This window comes from Rattus norvegicus, chromosome 3 (assembly GCF_036323735.1).
Source record: "Rattus norvegicus strain BN/NHsdMcwi chromosome 3, GRCr8, whole genome shotgun sequence".
In the NCBI taxonomy this organism is placed as follows: domain Eukaryota; kingdom Metazoa; phylum Chordata; class Mammalia; order Rodentia; family Muridae; genus Rattus; species Rattus norvegicus.
The window spans coordinates 78,642,657-78,660,010 of record NC_086021.1 but is presented as its reverse complement, the minus strand read 5'-3'; the positions used below and the strand labels follow the sequence as shown (position 1 = coordinate 78,660,010).

General features: G+C 42.3%; 1 protein-coding gene across 4 annotated transcripts in view; it reads left to right on the top strand.

The window, feature by feature from the left end:
* The window catches only part of Gpr155 (G protein-coupled receptor 155), a 53,873-nt gene that overhangs the window by 17,793 nt on the left and 18,726 nt on the right, over positions 1-17,354 (top strand). For all 4 annotated transcript variants that reach the window (XM_006234356.5, NM_001107811.1, XM_039105161.2 and 1 more), the window contains 5 exons: positions 721-804; positions 1,552-1,669; positions 4,997-5,081; positions 5,175-5,265; positions 7,852-8,062. In XM_006234356.5, the coding sequence (XP_006234418.1) occupies positions 721-804; positions 1,552-1,669; positions 4,997-5,081; positions 5,175-5,265; positions 7,852-8,062 (589 nt within the window). The remainder of the gene's footprint in view (positions 1-720; positions 805-1,551; positions 1,670-4,996; positions 5,082-5,174; positions 5,266-7,851; positions 8,063-17,354) is intronic.

Here is a 17,354-nt window from a genome sequence, read left to right as displayed (position 1 = left end):
CATACATGAGCCCCAAGGTTCTGGATACCAGCCAGAAAAGAAAGGAGAGGAGGAAGAAGAGAAAACACCCAATCCTTCTAAATACTAGGAATATAAGATTAATCTTGGTGTGGGAGGTATTTGTTATTTGAAATAAGACCACTTGGAATTTCGACTCCTCAGGAGGTAGTATCATAGCAATCAGAAAGGGAAAATTTTTTTAAACGTTCTTTCCTAAATAAATGGTTGTGGCATTGTGTCCCATCCCAGCCACTGTAATAGGCTTACTTAGAATATGGCCCCGGTTGAGCCATTAGTTAGTTCTTACAGAACTAATTTGTTAACCACGGATCTCCCATGCCTTTTATATCATCGTGGATACAGCAATTTATATTAACAAACTTCAATTTCAATGAAACCTTAAACTTTCTTCTGGGACAAGAATAAAGAGGATTCTCTAAAAATATTAACCATGAGACCAGGCGTCGTGGCACACACCTGTTACCTGCACTGGGAGGCTGAGACAGGAGGATCGGGAGTTCAGTGCAAGACCGAGTTATACAGCAAGGTCCTGTCTCACAAGCCCAGGGCTAGGATGTAGCCAGAGGCTGAGTGCTTTGTCTATCATGTATAAGGCTGCGAGTTCAATCCCATACCCCAATAAAAAAAAGATTTTTGATGTTCTGTTTAATAAGTAACTATAAGGATTGAGAAAAATAACCCGAACCTTTTATCTTCAAGATCTGGTCTCTGTCTGTTCTTCTCTTGAGTAAGAAGTATAAGCAGCTTCCTCACATGCTCACAGCTAACCTACTCATCGCTCAGGTCAGTACGCCTATGGACAGCTGCAGTAGTGCCTTCTCCTGGGCTTAGTGTGCTACATGGAAACACTGCTTTGTTGGATGTTTTTTTCAGTTACAAAGTCAAAATTATTAGCAGATACGATCAATTATAACTTATGTAGAATTCATTCATGCTAACGTATCAAATATTACAACATGTCTTAAATTCTGAGATTAATAATGGCAGTCAGTGACGACTTTGCATTTTTAAAATACGAACACGTGAATTGTTAAAAAGTGAGCTCTTACCTGGGTGTGGTGACTCCCACTTATGGTTCTAAGCATTTAAGAGGCTGAAGCAGGAATGTGGCCATAAGTGACCTCAGCCTGTGCTACCAGTAAGACTGTCTTAAAGACTGAAACAGTAACCCAGAGAGAATTGTAACCTTTCCAGTTAGGTCTTTGGCTGGGGTCAGAATGGAGAGACATTTGACATTGTCTATGTAAATCATTACCATATAAGGATAGAATTTAGAATGTAGTCTTTATTTTCATTTAATATGTACATCATTGAAGGCTCTATGGAAAGCAGGTTTTTAATGGTGAAGCTTGGAATTTTAGTAAGACCAATATGTAATAGTTGATAATCAGCAATAATTTTAAAAGAATGATTATTTTCTGAGAATAAAACTTTAATGGGCTTGATTAGAGTAATAGTTTTTTGTTATGGTACTAAATCATATGATTTACTTTTAGCTACTTGTAAAACCTTTTAATAATTTTTCTTTAGACTATTGTTTGCGCTGGAATGGTGATATGGAATTTTGTTAAAGAAAAAAATTTTGTTGGACAAATTTTGGTGTTTGTTTTATTGTACAGCTCCCTGTACAGCACCTATCTATGGACAGGTGAGTTGGCTCCTGAAAGGACTGTTAAAGGGTGCCCTCCTCTCCCCATAAAAGACCTCAGCATTTACTGATCTGTTTAAAGTTCGTTAGCACAGGTCCTGGTGCTTACTCAGTTTGTTGCACACACACACAAAGAGACAGAGAGAGACACTCAGCCAGAGACAGAGAGACAAAGAGAGAGAATCTGCAAGGCTGAGTTATCTGCTGAGTACACTTTTTTGTCTGGCCCTAGAGTCCTCATTACCTTTAGGCCAGTATTAACATAGTTTCCCCTTGTAGACACCAGGTGAAAAAGGGCAGAGGAGAGATGTGTCTCAGAGCCCCCTGCTGGAATCCTGTGGAACTGCAAACTGTGGTTTTGCCTCATGCAAATTAACTACCATTGGGTGTCCTGTGTCATTACTTCTAAAGCTGGCTTACAGCACATTACAGAGATATTCTGAGGATGTGATACACTATGGATATTTATGTCTGGTACACAGAAAACACAACAAATTTAAATCTATTAGTCATTCAATAAAGGGAAAGGCACTATAAGAATAAGAATGAGGACATGGAGGGGCTGGAGAAATGACTAAGTGGTTAAGAGCACTGACTGCTCCTGAGGACCTAGGTTTGATTCCCAGCACCCAGTGGAGGCTCATAACCATCTGTAACTCCAGTTCCCTGGAATCCAAAGCCCATGGGCACCAGTCATAGGGTGTGCACAGATATGCATGCAAGCAAACTCCTATAGATAACAGATTTTTTTTTATTGTAAAAATAGAAGACCCAATGAGAAAGAATACTCTTTCAATTGGCTCCCAGAAGTTAACAAAATACTTAACATTACTGTTTTGAAATGGAACATTCATTTAGAAGCAGACATTCTGGTATGTTTGTGAAAAGTACTATCTGAATGTTTGTTCATACCACAAACTTGAAATTGTAAAGGGCTACCAGAAGGGCCATTGTACAGTGGTTTAATAAGCAAGGGCCAGGAAGTGACTGTTGCAGGAAGACCTTTGATTTCATGCCCTAAGGATCAAAAGGATGTCCTGTTTGAGCCTTTTGAAGTGAGCAGCAGTGCTGTGGGGAAGAAATCTCAACATGGCGAATCCACAGCCAACAGAAGACGGCGTGTGCTTCTTTGAGCAAGTATACCTGTCATAGCATGAGGCTTGTCACGGAACGTCAAGTGAAAAGAACCCAGAGACTGTAAATTCCAAATATAGGTGGCCCAAACTGATCCCTAGTACCTACGTTTGTTCAGGTGGAATCTGTAATGAGAGTAATAGAATAGCGAAGAGATCCACCTGTCAAAAAGCCCCAGCTGCCTCCAAACCGTCAAACACACATGCTGAGATCTAGCTAAAGAACTTAGGAATTCACTGGTGCAGTGAAGGTGTCCGGTGGTCATCAGATTATTATAAATACAGCACAATTTTATGGCTCACTTGTTCAAGGCTGGGCTCACAACCAGAAAGACAAAATTATAGAGCCATTCAGGGTATTTGAAAATCTAATGTCCGGTCATTTTCAGATTGGTTTGCAAAGTATCTTCACCATTTCCGCCCCCCCCCCCCCCCGCATAGGTGCCTGCTTTGTTCTTCCTTTAAATCCTTTTGCTTTTGTAACACTTCAGCTAAGTCCTACATCAGTGATGCCCCAAGCTTTATGCGCTAATCTAACACTTTCAGATATACATTAAATGTGTGGATGGTCATTTCCTCCACCTTTGTGCGGGTCCAGTTTGAATATTTCACATTGCAAATTATGAAAGCAAGCCCACAGAGCTGGACTGACAAAAGCAGATCTTCCCAGCTCCCTCAGCAAGGGATACCGGATGTCATCTGAGAGCTGTAGTTCTCCACAGAGTAGGAAGAATCAGAGTCAGGGAACCAAACCCTCCTGAAGGGCCTCAGCCTCTGTTCATGTTACTTCTAGTTTAAAATGTTAGTTATCAGCGCTCGTTTTGTTAATGCTAACGGAAAGTGTTAGTTAGAAGAAAGGCTCTTACTTCGCTAAGGTAGCTCAGGGATTGGAATGTACACTGGAACTCCCCTCTCTGGTTTTGTGTTTGTTTGCTTTCCCTTTTTGTTATTTAAAGTTAGCATCAGTTACTCCCACACACACGGTTATGATCTGGTTATCTCACTACCCTTCTGCAGACTACTCCAGAGTCTCCATTGGACTGTAAGTCATAACAGCAGTTGGCCTTCACTTGGCTCAAACTTAATATCTAAATCGAAATCTAAGTTCTGAAGAACAGGACTACTTCATTATGTGGTGGACACCAACGCAGCTGTTGTTGAAGAGATGCCAAAAGGACTGAAATTTTCTTATAGACATATTATTACCAGATCCTGGAAAGTACCTCATATGAACCCCAGGACAGTTCCAGAACTCTATCTCCTGTTACCCAAAGCCTGGCTCTCTACACCACTTTGCCTGCCCCGTGCTGTGCAGCTCAGGCAAGCCCCTATGTCCCTCTAGATTTGTGAAATTAAAATGTGAATTTCATGTTCCTGAGAACTACTCAGATTCTGTAGCCTTATGGAACTTACTGAGTGCCACATGTATAAATGACCCTCATGCGTATGGAAAGTTCAAGAACTTGAAACAAGCTGGGTGTGTGTGTGTGGGGGGGGTGACTGTTATTTCAGCACCCAGAAGGCTGAGGCAGGAGGATCAAGAGTTTAAGGACAGCTTGGTTACATAGGCCCCCAGTCTCAAAAACAAAACAAACTTGAAATCATTATGTCTGTATTAGGCTCCTGCCACATTTGTATTAGGGTTACATCATATTTGATGAAGCTTCAGCCGTACATTTGAGGCATTTTCCAAAACCTAATCTGAGTAAAAAAATATATATATATACTTCTTAGCCCCAACCAAATACAGTCACTCTGAGAAATGTCTGAATAGACTGAACTTCGAATTCTACTTAGATTCTAATCACATAAGTGGAGAGAAGCAACTGACGAGCACAAACCACTACGGCTTTTGGAAAAGACCTTCATAAAACGAAGACTTGATTAAAGAAACGATTCTAGGAAAGCAAACACAAATGATTTTTAATAGAAAAATTACCTCAAAGAACATTTACTGATAAGGAGGAAAATTTAAAAGCATGGTGGTGCACACTTGTAACTCCAGGACTTGGGAAATGAAGGGAGGGCATCAGGTTACTCAAAAATCAGCCAAAGTCACCAAAGCAAATGAGAACAGGATGGCCAGGGTACCAGAATAAACAGGATCTCTCACAGAGTAAGGTGCTGCAGCGTCTGCTCAAAGCCAAGAGTAAGAGTAATCATTTCTTTTATAATCTTTGTTTCTTGTTTCTAGGCCTTCTAGCAGTTTCTTTGTTTCTTTTAAAGAAGCGGGAGAGCGTTCAGATCCCAGTGGGCCTCATCATCATATCTGGCTGGGGGTAAGCGCTGGGGGTAAGCCCGGCCTCTGTTCACTTCCGGGTTTCCATGCGCAGGCTCTGTTGGCTCACTCTTTGCAATGGCTCTGCTTACAGAATCCCTGCTCTCCTCGTGGGCGTGCTTCTGATAACTGGAAAACACAATGGAGACAGCGTTGACTCGGCTTTCTTTTATGGAAAAGAGCAGGTGGGAAGAGTCTGTTCGCAGTTTCTCCTTGAAAATGTCACATCATAGCTAGTTTATACCTTGATATAAAAATTAATTGAAAATATATTTTAATGTATTATATAGAACATTGGAGATTTTATAGCACCCTTGGACACCTCAAGTTCTAAACATTTTTTAACCTGAAGATTTTTTTTTAAGAATTTAATCAAATGGATTGTTTTTTTAAGAAAAAAACCCAATATATATATATATATATGTGTGTGTGTGTGTGTGTGTGTGTGTGTGTGTGTGTGTGTGTATGAGAGTATATTGTAGCTGTCTTTAGACACACCAGAGGGCATCAGATCCCATAACAGAGCCATCGTGTGGTTGCTGGGAATTGAACTTAGGACCTCTGGAAGAGCATTCAATGCTCTTAACTGCTTTAGCCGTCTCTTCAGCCCAATGTGAAGATTTCTAAGCGCTTACAACTTAGTTATTTTATTTTATTAAGATTTATTTATTTTTACTTCGTGTACTTGTGTTTTACCTGAATGTATGTGTGTGCATGATGTGTGCGCTGGAGCTGTTAGAAGCCTAGACTGCTCTGAGCTGTGGGTTCTGGGAACCCAGTGCCTCCCCGTCCTCTGTAAGAACAGGAAGTGCTCTTCACTGCTGAGCTGTCTCTCTAACCCCTTAATTGATTTTTATTCAGATACATTTATGAACTATGTTTCCTCTGCTGAAGGAAAAGTAAATAACTTAGCAATAATAACAAATGACACATTTGTTACTCTCTTTTTAAATGATTTTATTTTATGTGCATTGGTGTTTTGCCTGCATATATATGTGTGTGTGTGTGTGTGTGTGTGTCTGTGTGTCTGTTTGTCTGTGTGTCTGTGTGAGGGTTTCAGATCACCTGGAACTGGATGTGGGTGCATGTGGGTGCTGGGAATTGAATCCAGGTCATCTGGAAGAATAACCAGTGCTTTTTTTTTTTTTTTTTTTTTTCTCTGTGTCTGTCAAACTTTTTTTTTTAATTTTATTTTATTTTTTTTTTTATTATTAACTTGAGTATTTCTTATATACATTTCGAGTGTTATTCCCTTTCCCAGTTTCCGGGCAAACATCCCCCTCCCCCCTTCCCTTTCTTATCGGTGTCCCCCTCCCCCCAACAGTCTAGTTCACTGGGGGTTCAGTCTTAGCAGGACCCAGGGCTTCCCCTTCCACTGGTGCTCTTACTAGGATATTCATTGCTACCTATGAGGTCAGAGTCCAGGGTCAGTCCATGTATAGTCTTTAGGTAGTGGCTTAGTCCCTGGAAGCTCTGGTTGCTTGGCATTGTTGTACATATGGGGTCTCGAGCCCCTTCAAGCTCTTCCAGTTCTGTCTCTGATTCCTTCAACGGGGGTCCTATTCTCAGTTCAGTGGTTTGCTGCTGGTATTCGCCTCTGTATTTGCTGTATTCTGGCTGTGTCTCTCAGGAGCGATCTACATCCGGCTCCTGTCGGTCTGCACTTCTTTCCATCTTGTCTAATTGGATGGCTGTATATGCATGGGCCACATGTGGGGCAGACTCTGAATGGGTGTTCCTTCAGTCTCTGTTTTTTTTTTTTTTTTTTTTTGGTTCTTTTTTTTCCGGAGCTGGGGACCGAACCCAGTGCCTTGCGCTTCCTAGGTAAGCGCTCTACCACTGAGCTAAATCCCCAGCCCCCAGTCTCTGTTTTAATCTTTGCCTCTCTCTTCCCTGCCAAGGGTATTCTTGTTCCCCTTTTAAAGAAGGAGTGAACCATTCACATTTTGATCATCTGTCTTCAGTTTCATTTGTTCTAGGCATTTAGGGTAATTCAAGCATTTGGGCTAATAGCCACTTATCAGTGAGTGCATACCATGTATGTCTTTCTGTGTTTGGGTTAGCTCACTCAGGATGATATTTTCCAGTTCCAGCCATTTGCCTACGAATTTCATAAAGTCGTTGTTTTTGATAGCTGAGTAATATTCCATTGTGTAGATGTACCACATTTTCTGTATCCATTCCTCTGTTGAAGGGCATCTGTGTTCTTTCCAGCTTCTGGCTATTATAAATAAGGCTGCAATGAACATAGTGGAGCACGTGTCTTTTTTATATGTTGGGGCATCTTTTGGGTATATGCCCAAGAGAGGTATAGCTGGATCCTCAGGCAGTTCAATGTCCAATTTTCTGAGGATCCTCCAGACTGATTTCCAGAATGGTTGTACCAGTTTGCAATCCCACCAACAATGGAGGAGTGTTCCTCTTTCTCCACATCCTCGCCAGCATCTGTTGTCCCCTGAGTTTTTGATCTTAGCCATTCTCACTGGTGTGAGGTGAAATCTCAGGGTTGTTTTGATTTGCATTTCCCTTATGACTAAAGATGTTGAACATTTCTTTAGGTGTTTCTCCGCCATTCGGCATTCCTCAGCTGTGAATTCTTTGTTTAGCTCTGAGCCCCATTTTTTAATAGGGTTATTTGTTTCCCTGTATAACCAGTGCTCTTAACCACTGAGCCATCTTTCCAGCACCCCCAAAAGTGTTCTTAAACTGTACTAAGATTATTAAGATGAGATTTTAAAAGCTGGTCTAACATCTTTTTCTGATGCTGGCAGATGATCACCACAGCAGTCACCCTGTTCTGCAGCATTCTCATAGCTGGGGTGTCACTCATGTGCATGAACCGTACCACCCAAGCTGGCCACTACGAAGGTTTCGGCCAGTCTCAGAGTCACAAACCGGTAGAGCCTGGAAGCACTGCGTTCGAGGAGAGCCCAGCGCCAACAAGTGAACCAGAGCTCTTCCCAAGTTCTATCCCAGAAACAGGTATGAGCCCTTCGTGTATTTTAAAGCTAACAAAAACCGTCACATGTATCCTGGATGTTTCTGTTCAATGGAAACATTGAACATTCAGGGCACTACACTGCCCTAAATAGTATAGGTATTTGTCAAGGGAACAACTTGACTCATTCGTTCTATTAGAGCTTCATTCTTCTAACGTGTCATTCATTAAGCTGAGATTAATGTTTTGCTGACTTCTAAGACTTCCAAGAGAAGTTAGTTGGTTGTTTGCTTGGCTGGCTGGTGGGCTGGCTGGCTGGTGGGCTGGCTGGCTGGTGGGCTGGCTTGCTGGTTGAAACATGGTCTTATTCTGAAACCCAGGCTGGCCTCACATTATTGATCATCCTGCTTAAGCTTCCTGAATGCTGGGATTACAGACGTGAGCCACTGTGCCTAGCTTTCTCAGTGCTGGGGATTGAACCCAAACCTCACACATACCCAGGAAATATCCTACCTCGAAGCCATAACCCCAGCTTTGACCTGAGAATTTTAGAAGAAGTAAAAGGGAAGGAATACCATTCCTATGAAACTAAACATTCATTTCCCACTTTACCAATAGTTTATCAGGCAAGTACCATCAAGAAAATGAATTTTAAGGAGAGGCCTAACTAACTAAATTTAAGACTAATCATATAAATTATCCATCTACAAACTATAACCCACAAGCCAAAGCAGACTTACCAACTGATTTTGTGTGGTTTCTCAGATAAGAATGTTTTGTTTGTTTTTTTTTTACATACTTAAAAGAGTGATATCAATTCAAGTTTTTTTAATGACTCTTAAAAGTTCTATGAAACGTGAATTTCCTGTCTACAACGTTGTGGAACACAGTCAGGATTCACTGACGTGTTGTCTGTTCATGCTGGAATGGGAATGGCAGAGTTGATCATTGCTCCAGAGCCGGAATGGGGTCCCCACTGCAGTGCTCTGGTATTTCATTTTACAGCTTGTAGTCCTGTCAGCCAGAGAAGTCAAGCCAGAGCTTAAGGCAGAAGCTGAAGTAGAGGAACCAGAAGAGTGCTGTTCTCTGCCTTGCTCCTCACAGTTTGTTCAGCCTACTCTCTTACAGCGCCCAAAACCACCAGCTCAGGGATGGCACCGCCAACACAGCTAGGCCTTCCCACATCAATCACCAGTCAAAAACATGCAGCACAGGCTTGGCCATGGGTCAGTCTGGTGGGAGCATTTTCTCCACTGAAGTTCTCTCTTCCAAAATGACTCCAGCTGGTCAAGCTAACTTAACTGGCTGGCAGGGTTGACTCCTTGTCACCTTCACACACAGGCGTATCACCGTTAAACCAGAACCTCTTCCTTTATGATCCATTTCCAAGACCTTATATTAATATTGATATCACAATATAAAACATTCCAACTTTTAAAAGCCCCACAGTCTTTAATAATCAAAATACTTTAAAAGCTCAGTCTCTTTAAAACTCTCTCTCTAAAATAACGAAGTCGCCTAACTGTGAGCTTCTGTAAAATTAAAGATAAATTAATATTCTTTTACTCTGAGAGAACCAGTGCACAGTCACATTTTGACCAAAGCAAAATCAAAGCCCAACTCTGTCAAACATTTAGGACTCATGATCTGGGCTCCAAAGAGCTTGCCACAGCACACATAGCATATCTCCAGAAGACTGCTGCCTCTGTCCTCAGTGGCCATGCCATGGTACTGGCATCTCTAAAATGATAGGGTCTCTACCGTACCTGGGTTTCACTTTTACCTACAGCCTCTCCCAAGCCCTCTTTAGGGACTCTGACCCTGAAGAGCCATACAGTGCCAAGCCTCAACTTCTCTCAATGACCCCTTCAGTCTTGGGCTTCTACTTCAGCCGAGGCTGCACATTCACCAAGAGCCTCACTGGCTTCTCACAGTGCCACCTCAGCTGCTCTCCATGACCCCTTCGTGCCTTTAAAACCAGCATCTGGAAGACTCTTACACATCACCAAGTTCATTTACCAGGGCTAAGTACAGACTTGGTCACCTCTGGAGCACAGCTTCTGTGTGCTGATCCTGAGGAAACCCTTATCAGAAGATTTAGCCTCAGTGATTCTGGTCTCTTCTTGATCACAGATCATTTCTCAGACCCAGTTGGCCGGCATCAATTGTCCCAGGAAAGCAAAGGTTTCACACAGCGGTGCTGGTCTCTGGTTAATCACAGCAGATTCTTCAGCCCCAGCTGCCCAGAACCACAGATTCTTAATTCAAAATATTAAATAGCCCCAATAGTCTGAAACTTCTCTGCAGTTCTTCACACACCAAGCACCCATCATCTGGAGGCCTTGGCAGTCATCTGCTCTCAGCACTATTTTCTGTTCTCACAGAACAGCCTGCTGAGCTCTGAGCACTGAACGGTTTTTCCATCCCCAAATTCCAAAACCCTTTATAACCCTCCCCAAAACATGGCAGAGTCTGTCACAGCGATACCCCATGAACCTGGTACCAGTTTCTGTCTTAATTAGGGTTATTATTGCTGTGATGAAACTCCATGGCCAAAAAGAACTTGGGGAGGAAAGGACTTCTTTCCTCTCACAGTTCACAGTTCATTATCCAGGGAAGTCAGGTCAGGAGCTGATACAGAGGCCATGGAACAGCGCTTCTTACTGGTTGGACCGTCTGCCCAGGGGTAGCCCTGCCCACAGTGGGTAGACATCTAGCATTTTATTCATCTGTTTCTTTACTGAGAGACATTTAATTTGCTTTGAAGCACGTCTCTGCTAGAAGCAGCGCAGCAGTGAACTTCTGTACTCTTATGTGCTCAAGGACACATCGAGACCGTTCTTCAGATAGTATTTTGTGAGTCACTGGAAATATAAACACTCAGGTAAACCCACTTATGTGGGTCCGGTTCCAGATTCCCTTGGAATCTCCTTTGAATCCATAGGCAGCATTTTTTTTTGATTTTCAGACACACTGTTCCTGTCTCAGTTATTCAGGATTTCCCTCACTCGGAGTCATTCTTCCTCCATAGGGTTCAGTGTTTACCCAGTGTCAGCCTCTATTTCCCGTGTCCGATAGATTCTTGTAATTCCTTCCTAACAGGGCTGCCCCTCACTTCCTCCCATCATTTCTGGGTCCAGTCTAGCTGATGTGAAGTGGCCAAACTAACTTTCCCCATGAGCTTCGTCCATACCAGGCTCCTGCCGTGGTGTACATGGAGACCCTCAAGTCCCTCCAGGACCGGATGGTTCCTCCACAGCCCCGGCTCTTCCTCCTTTCCCGGTGTACACTACCAAACTCTCCATGCTTTTCCCCAGGCTGGCGCTTGTGCCATCTCTCTCCTTTCTGCTTTGGCTGCATAGCCCTTCAACTGGGCTCTCCCACAGTCTGTGATGATGTCATCAGAATTTTATTCTCCCAAGACTCTTGACCATGTTCTTCTCAGAACTGAAGTTCAAGGATGCCTTCACTAAAATGCTAGAGGCTGCTTTCCCTGAGGCCAGGCTACTCCTGCAGTCGTGCCCAGCCTCCCTCCCTTTCTCACTTCGTCTGCACCCTGCATTTATAGTCTAACCCAGTCTGATTTGTGGTCAAGCCAGAGGACCACCACCTTCACACAGCCTGCATTGTCTTCCTTCGTGAATGTTTTAGGTTGGCCGCCAGAGGTTAACATTTCTGGGAAGCACTAAACAAGCTTCTTTTTTTTTTTTTTTCTTTTTCTTTTTTTTTTCTCTTTTTCGGAGCTGAGGACCGAACCCAGGGCTTTGCGCTAGCTAGGCAAGCACTCTACCACTGAGCTAAATCCCCAACCCCGCTAAACAAGCTTCTTAAGAGACCCTTGGGAGACTTTGGCCTGCATTAACCTTTCACCTGACCTTCAGCAACAGCAAAAGACTGAACCGTAGACTTTAACCTGGGTCAATATCACCAGCAGGAAAACTGATGTGAAGCTGTGTTGTAAATAGGACAGCTATCTGCTATGCCCATAGGAAACCTGCAGTATTTATGCCTTCATCTCCTTATTTCCTAATTTCATTACAGTTTTTTGTTTTATTTCATTCCATGGTACTGAAGTTGAACCCAGAGTCTCATGAATGCTGGGGAGGTGGCCCCTCCCCCCTTGAGCCGTAGCCACAGGTTCTCCCCCCTGTTCCTATCTCAGTTTTATACCTGCTCTTGTTTAGTTGGCCCATAGCCTATAACTACCACTTCTGACTTTATCACTTCTTACTGTACATACTTAGAAATGTTATTTTCCTATGGAAATACAGAAGAGCAGCTGGGTAGGAATGCCAGGACTCTGACAGTATCAGGAGAGCTGCTTGAGTGAAATACTTGCTTATTTACCTGTTCACCCACGTTTCTAAGGTTTTAAAATCTGTCTGGTGATGTGTCTTCCCTAAATCCTACTTTCTTCTGCTTTATTAGAAGTACAAACACAAAACACCTCAGATGTCCATCCTGACTTTAATTTGGTTCTTTAACATAGTTTTTCTATCTCGGTCCTTTGTTACATATTTGCTAGAGACCTATGACCTTTGCTTTCTAAACAGTGTGAAATTAGGATCACATTGTAGCCAGCCTTTGCTATTGTGTGAGTTCTTCTCTTTCCCATCCTTTACCCCCGCTGGTTTCACCCCTATCACTAAATAGGAGAGAAAGGATAGAGCTGGGAGAGAGAAATAGTGATCCTCTGATTGGATCTAATTTCTTCTTGAGGCTTCTTTGAGCACAACTAACAAACTACAACCAACACCCCTGAATGACCAACAACCACCCACCCAGGCTATGGGGCCTTAGCAATTATCTGAAAAGTTCCCAGAATTCCAAACGTCACACAATCACTGACCCTATCTGCAGCTGTCAAAAACCACACCTCTGCTAGAGCACAAAGCAAATCATAGTCAGTTACTTTGAAGCAGCCCCATATCCCCATACCTGGGATTAAAATGAAGACATATTCTTTTTTTTTTTTCTTTTTCTTTTTTTTCATAGCTGGGGACCGAACCCAGGGCCTTGCGCTTGCTAGGCAAGCGCTCTACCACTGAGCTAAATCCCCAACCCCATGAAGACATATCCTTAACGATAGTTCTATGTTTTTTGTAAAGAGACTAAAATTCCAGAATTCTCACTACATCACACTGTTTTAGCATGTGCTCAAGAATTTGGTTAATGTGGTGAGAGAGATGGCTGAGTGTTTAAGAGCACCTGCTGCTCTTGCAATGGGCTTGGGTTCTGTAATTCCAGGGCATCAGATGGCTTCTTCTGGCCTCCTTGGCCACAGACACACACATGGTGCGCATACACACATGTAGGCAAAACACTCATGCACGCACATAAAACAGAAATATATAAATCTTAAAAATAAATAAGACACCATTTATTTAATAAAAATATATTTGGCTAAAAAGGAGAAAGCTGATGGGCTACTGCTAAGCCCTTATATTTGAAGGAAGAAACTGCAAAGCAGTTTTTTTTTATTTGTTTGTTTTTTAATGGAGGCCATATTGCTTTTTTGTGTCTACGTGAGAGTGCATGCATTTGCTCATTCCCTGTAGATATGCCATTCTCATGTGCTGGCCTCGTGTGTTTTCTTATTTTTTTTTTTTGATTGTTACACATGTTGCACATTTTTATTAACCACAGAATGTGATGTGCCAAAATAACCAGTGTTTATCTGCATAATAATAATTCACAGTGTGAATAGCACTGGCTGAGCAAATGGAAAGGCAGGATCCAGTTCATCTGACTGCGCGTGCCCCTGTCCTGCTGCAGCTGCCCCCTGCCAAAGCCTGCCCCCTGATGCTGCACACCCAGTGTGTGCCATGGCCGTAGGACGTTCCTGGGGGGCGGGGGGGCTGACTAAATTAACTCCGATGGTAGATGGAACTCAGACTTCCGTTTTCTTGGGCAGACTTCAGCAGCCAAATGAATAAGAATTGGACAGTAAGGCATGGCTCCCGATCTTATAGCACAAGGTTGATACGTAAAACAACCAATTTCAATAATCATTGGTTCATATTAGCACCGGGAATTACAAGATTTTTTTTTTAATCTTTTTTTTTTTTGATGTTTCACTTTTTTTTTTTTTTTTAATTAACTTGAGTATTTCTTATATACATTTCGAGTGTTATTCCCTTTCCCGGTTTCCGGGCAAACATCCCCCTCCCCCCTCCCCTTCCTTATGGGTGTTCCCCTCCCAACCCTCCCCCCATTGCCGCCCTCCCCCCATAGACTAGTTCACTGTGGGTTCAGTCTTAGCAGGACCCAGGGCTTCCCCTTCCACTGGTGCTCTTACTAGGATATTCATTGCTACCTATGGGGTCAGAGTCCAGGGTCAGTCCATGTATAGTCTTTAGGTAGTGGCTTAGTCCCTGGAAGCTCTGGTTGCTTGGCATTGTTGTACTTTTGGGGTCTCGAGCCCCTTCAAGCTCTTCCAGTTCTTTCTCTGATTCCTTCAATAGGGGACCTATTCTCAGTTCAGTGGTTTGCTGCTGGCATTCGCCTCTATATTTGCTGTATTCTGGCTGTGTCTCTCAGGAGCGATCTACATCCGGCTCCTGTCGGTCTGCACTTCTTTGCTTCATCCATCTTGTCTAATTGGGTGGCTGTATATGTATGGGCCACATGTGGGGCAGGCTCTGAATGGGTGTTCCTTCAGTCTCTGTTTTAATCTTTGCCTCTCCCTTCCCTGCCAAGGGTATTCTTTTTCCTCATTTAAAGAAGGAGTGAAGCATTCACATTTTGATCATCTGTCTTGAGTTTCGTTTGTTCTAGGGATCTAGGGTAATTCAAGCATTTGGGCTAATAGCCACTTATCAATGAGTGCATACCATGTATGTCTTTCTGTGATTGGGTTAGCTCACTCAGGATGATATTTTCCAGTTCCAACCATTTGCCTACGAATTTCATAAACTCGTTGTTTTTGATAGCTGAGTAATATTCCATTGTGTAGATGTACCACATTTTCTGTATCCATTCCTCTGTTGAAGGGCATCTGGGTTCTTTCCATTTTCTGGCTATTATAAATAAGGCTGCGATGAACATAGTGGAGCACGTGTCTCTTTTATATGTTGAGGCATCTTTTGGGTATATGCCCAAGAGAGGTATAGCTGGATCATCAGGCAGTTCAATGTCCAATTTTCTGAGGAACCTCCAGACTGATTTCCAGAATGGTTTTACCAGTCTGCAATCCCACCAACAATGGAGGAGTGTTCCTCTTTCTCCACATCCTCGCCAGCATCTGCTGTCACCTGAGTTTTTGATCTTAGCCAATCGCACTGGTGTGAGGTGAAATCTCAGGGTTGTTTTGATTTGCATTTCCCTTATGACTAAAGATGTTGAACATTTCTTTAGGTGTTTCTCAGCCATTCGGCATTCCTCAGCTGTGAATTCTTTGTTTAGCTCTGAACCCCATTTTTTAATAGGGTTATTTGTTTCCCTGCGGTCTAACTTCTTGAGTTCTTTGTATATTTTGGAAATAAGGCCTCTATCTGTTGTAGGATTGGTAAAGATCTTTTCCCAATCTGTTGGTTGCCGTTTTGTCCTAACCACAGTGTCCTTTGCCTTACAGAAGCTTTGCAGTTTTATGAGATCCCATTTGTCGATTCTTGATCTTAGAGCATAAGCCATTGGTGTTTTGTTCAGGAAATTTTTTCCAGTGCCCATGTGTTCCAGATGCTTCCCTAGTTTTTCTTCTATTAGTTTGAGTGTGTCTGGTTTGATGTGGAGGTCCTTGATCCACTTGGACTTAAGCTTTGTACAGGGTGATAAGGATGGATCGATCTGCATTCTTCTACATGTTGCCCTCCAGTTGAACCAGCACCATTTGCTGAAAATACTATCTTTTTTCCATTGGATGGTTTTGGCTCCTTTGTCAAAAATCAAGTGACCATAGGTGTGTGGGTTCATTTCTGGGTCTTCAATTCTATTCCATTGGTCTATCTGTCTGTCTCTGTACCAATACCATGCAGTTTTTATCACTATTGCTCTGTAATACTGCTTGAGTTCAGGGATAGTGATTCCCCCTGAAGTCCTTTTATTGTTGAGGATAGCTTTAGCTATCCTGGGTTTTTTGTTATTCCAGATGAATTTGCAAATTGTTCTGTCTAACTCTTTGAAGAATTGGATTGGTATTTTGATGGGGATTGCATTGAATCTGTAGATTGCTTTTGGTAAAATGGCCATTTTTACCATATTAATCCTGCCAATCCATGAGCATGGGAGATCTTTCCATCTTCTGAGGTCTTCTTCAATTTCTTTCCTCAGTGTCTTGAAGTTCTTATTGTACAGATCTTTTACTTGCTTGGTTAAAGTCACACCGAGGTACTTTATATTATTTGGGTCTATTATGAAGGGTGTCGTTTCCCTAATTTCTTTCTCGGCTTGTTTCTCTTTTGTATAGAGGAAGGCAACTGATTTATTTGAGTTAATTTTATACCCAGCCACTTTGCTGAAGTTGTTTATCAGCTTTAGTAGTTCTCTGGTGGAACTTTTGGGATCACTTAAATATACTATCATGTCATCTGCAAATAGTGATATTTTGACCTCTTCTTTTCCGATCTGTATCCCCTTGATCTCCTTTTGTTGTCTGATTGCTCTGGCTAGAACTTCAAGAACTATATTGAATAAGTAGGGAGAGAGTGGGCAGCCTTGTCTAGTCCCTGATTTTAGTGGGATTGCTTCAAGTTTCTCTCCATTTAGTTTAATGTTAGCAACTGGTTTGCTGTATATGGCTTTTACTATGTTTAGGTATGGGCCTTGAATTCCTATTCTTTCCAGGACTTTTATCATGAAGGGGTGTTGAATTTTGTCAAATGCTTTCTCAGCATCTAATGAAATGATCATGTGGTTCTGTTTTTTCAGTTTGTTTATATAATGGATCACGTTGATGGTTTTCCGTATATTAAACCATCCCTGCATGCCTGGGATGAAGCCTACTTGATCATGGTGGATGATTGTTTTGATGTGCTCTTGAATTCGGTTTGCCAGAATTTTATTGAGTATTTTTGCGTCGATATTCATAAGGGAAATTGGTCTGAAGTTCTCTTTCTTTGTTGTGTCTTTGTGTGGTTTAGGTATAAGAGTAATTGTGGCTTCATAGAAGGAATTCGGTAGGGCTCCATCTGTTTCAATTTTGTGGAATAGTTTGGATAATATTGGTATGAGGTCTTCTATGAAGGTTTGATAGAATTCTGCACTAAACCCGTCTGGACCTGGGCTCTTTTTGGTTGGGAGACCTTTAATGACTGCTTCTATTTCCTTAGGAGTTATGGGGTTGTTTAACTGGTTTATCTGTTCCTGATTTAACTTCGATACCTGGTATCTGTCTAGGAA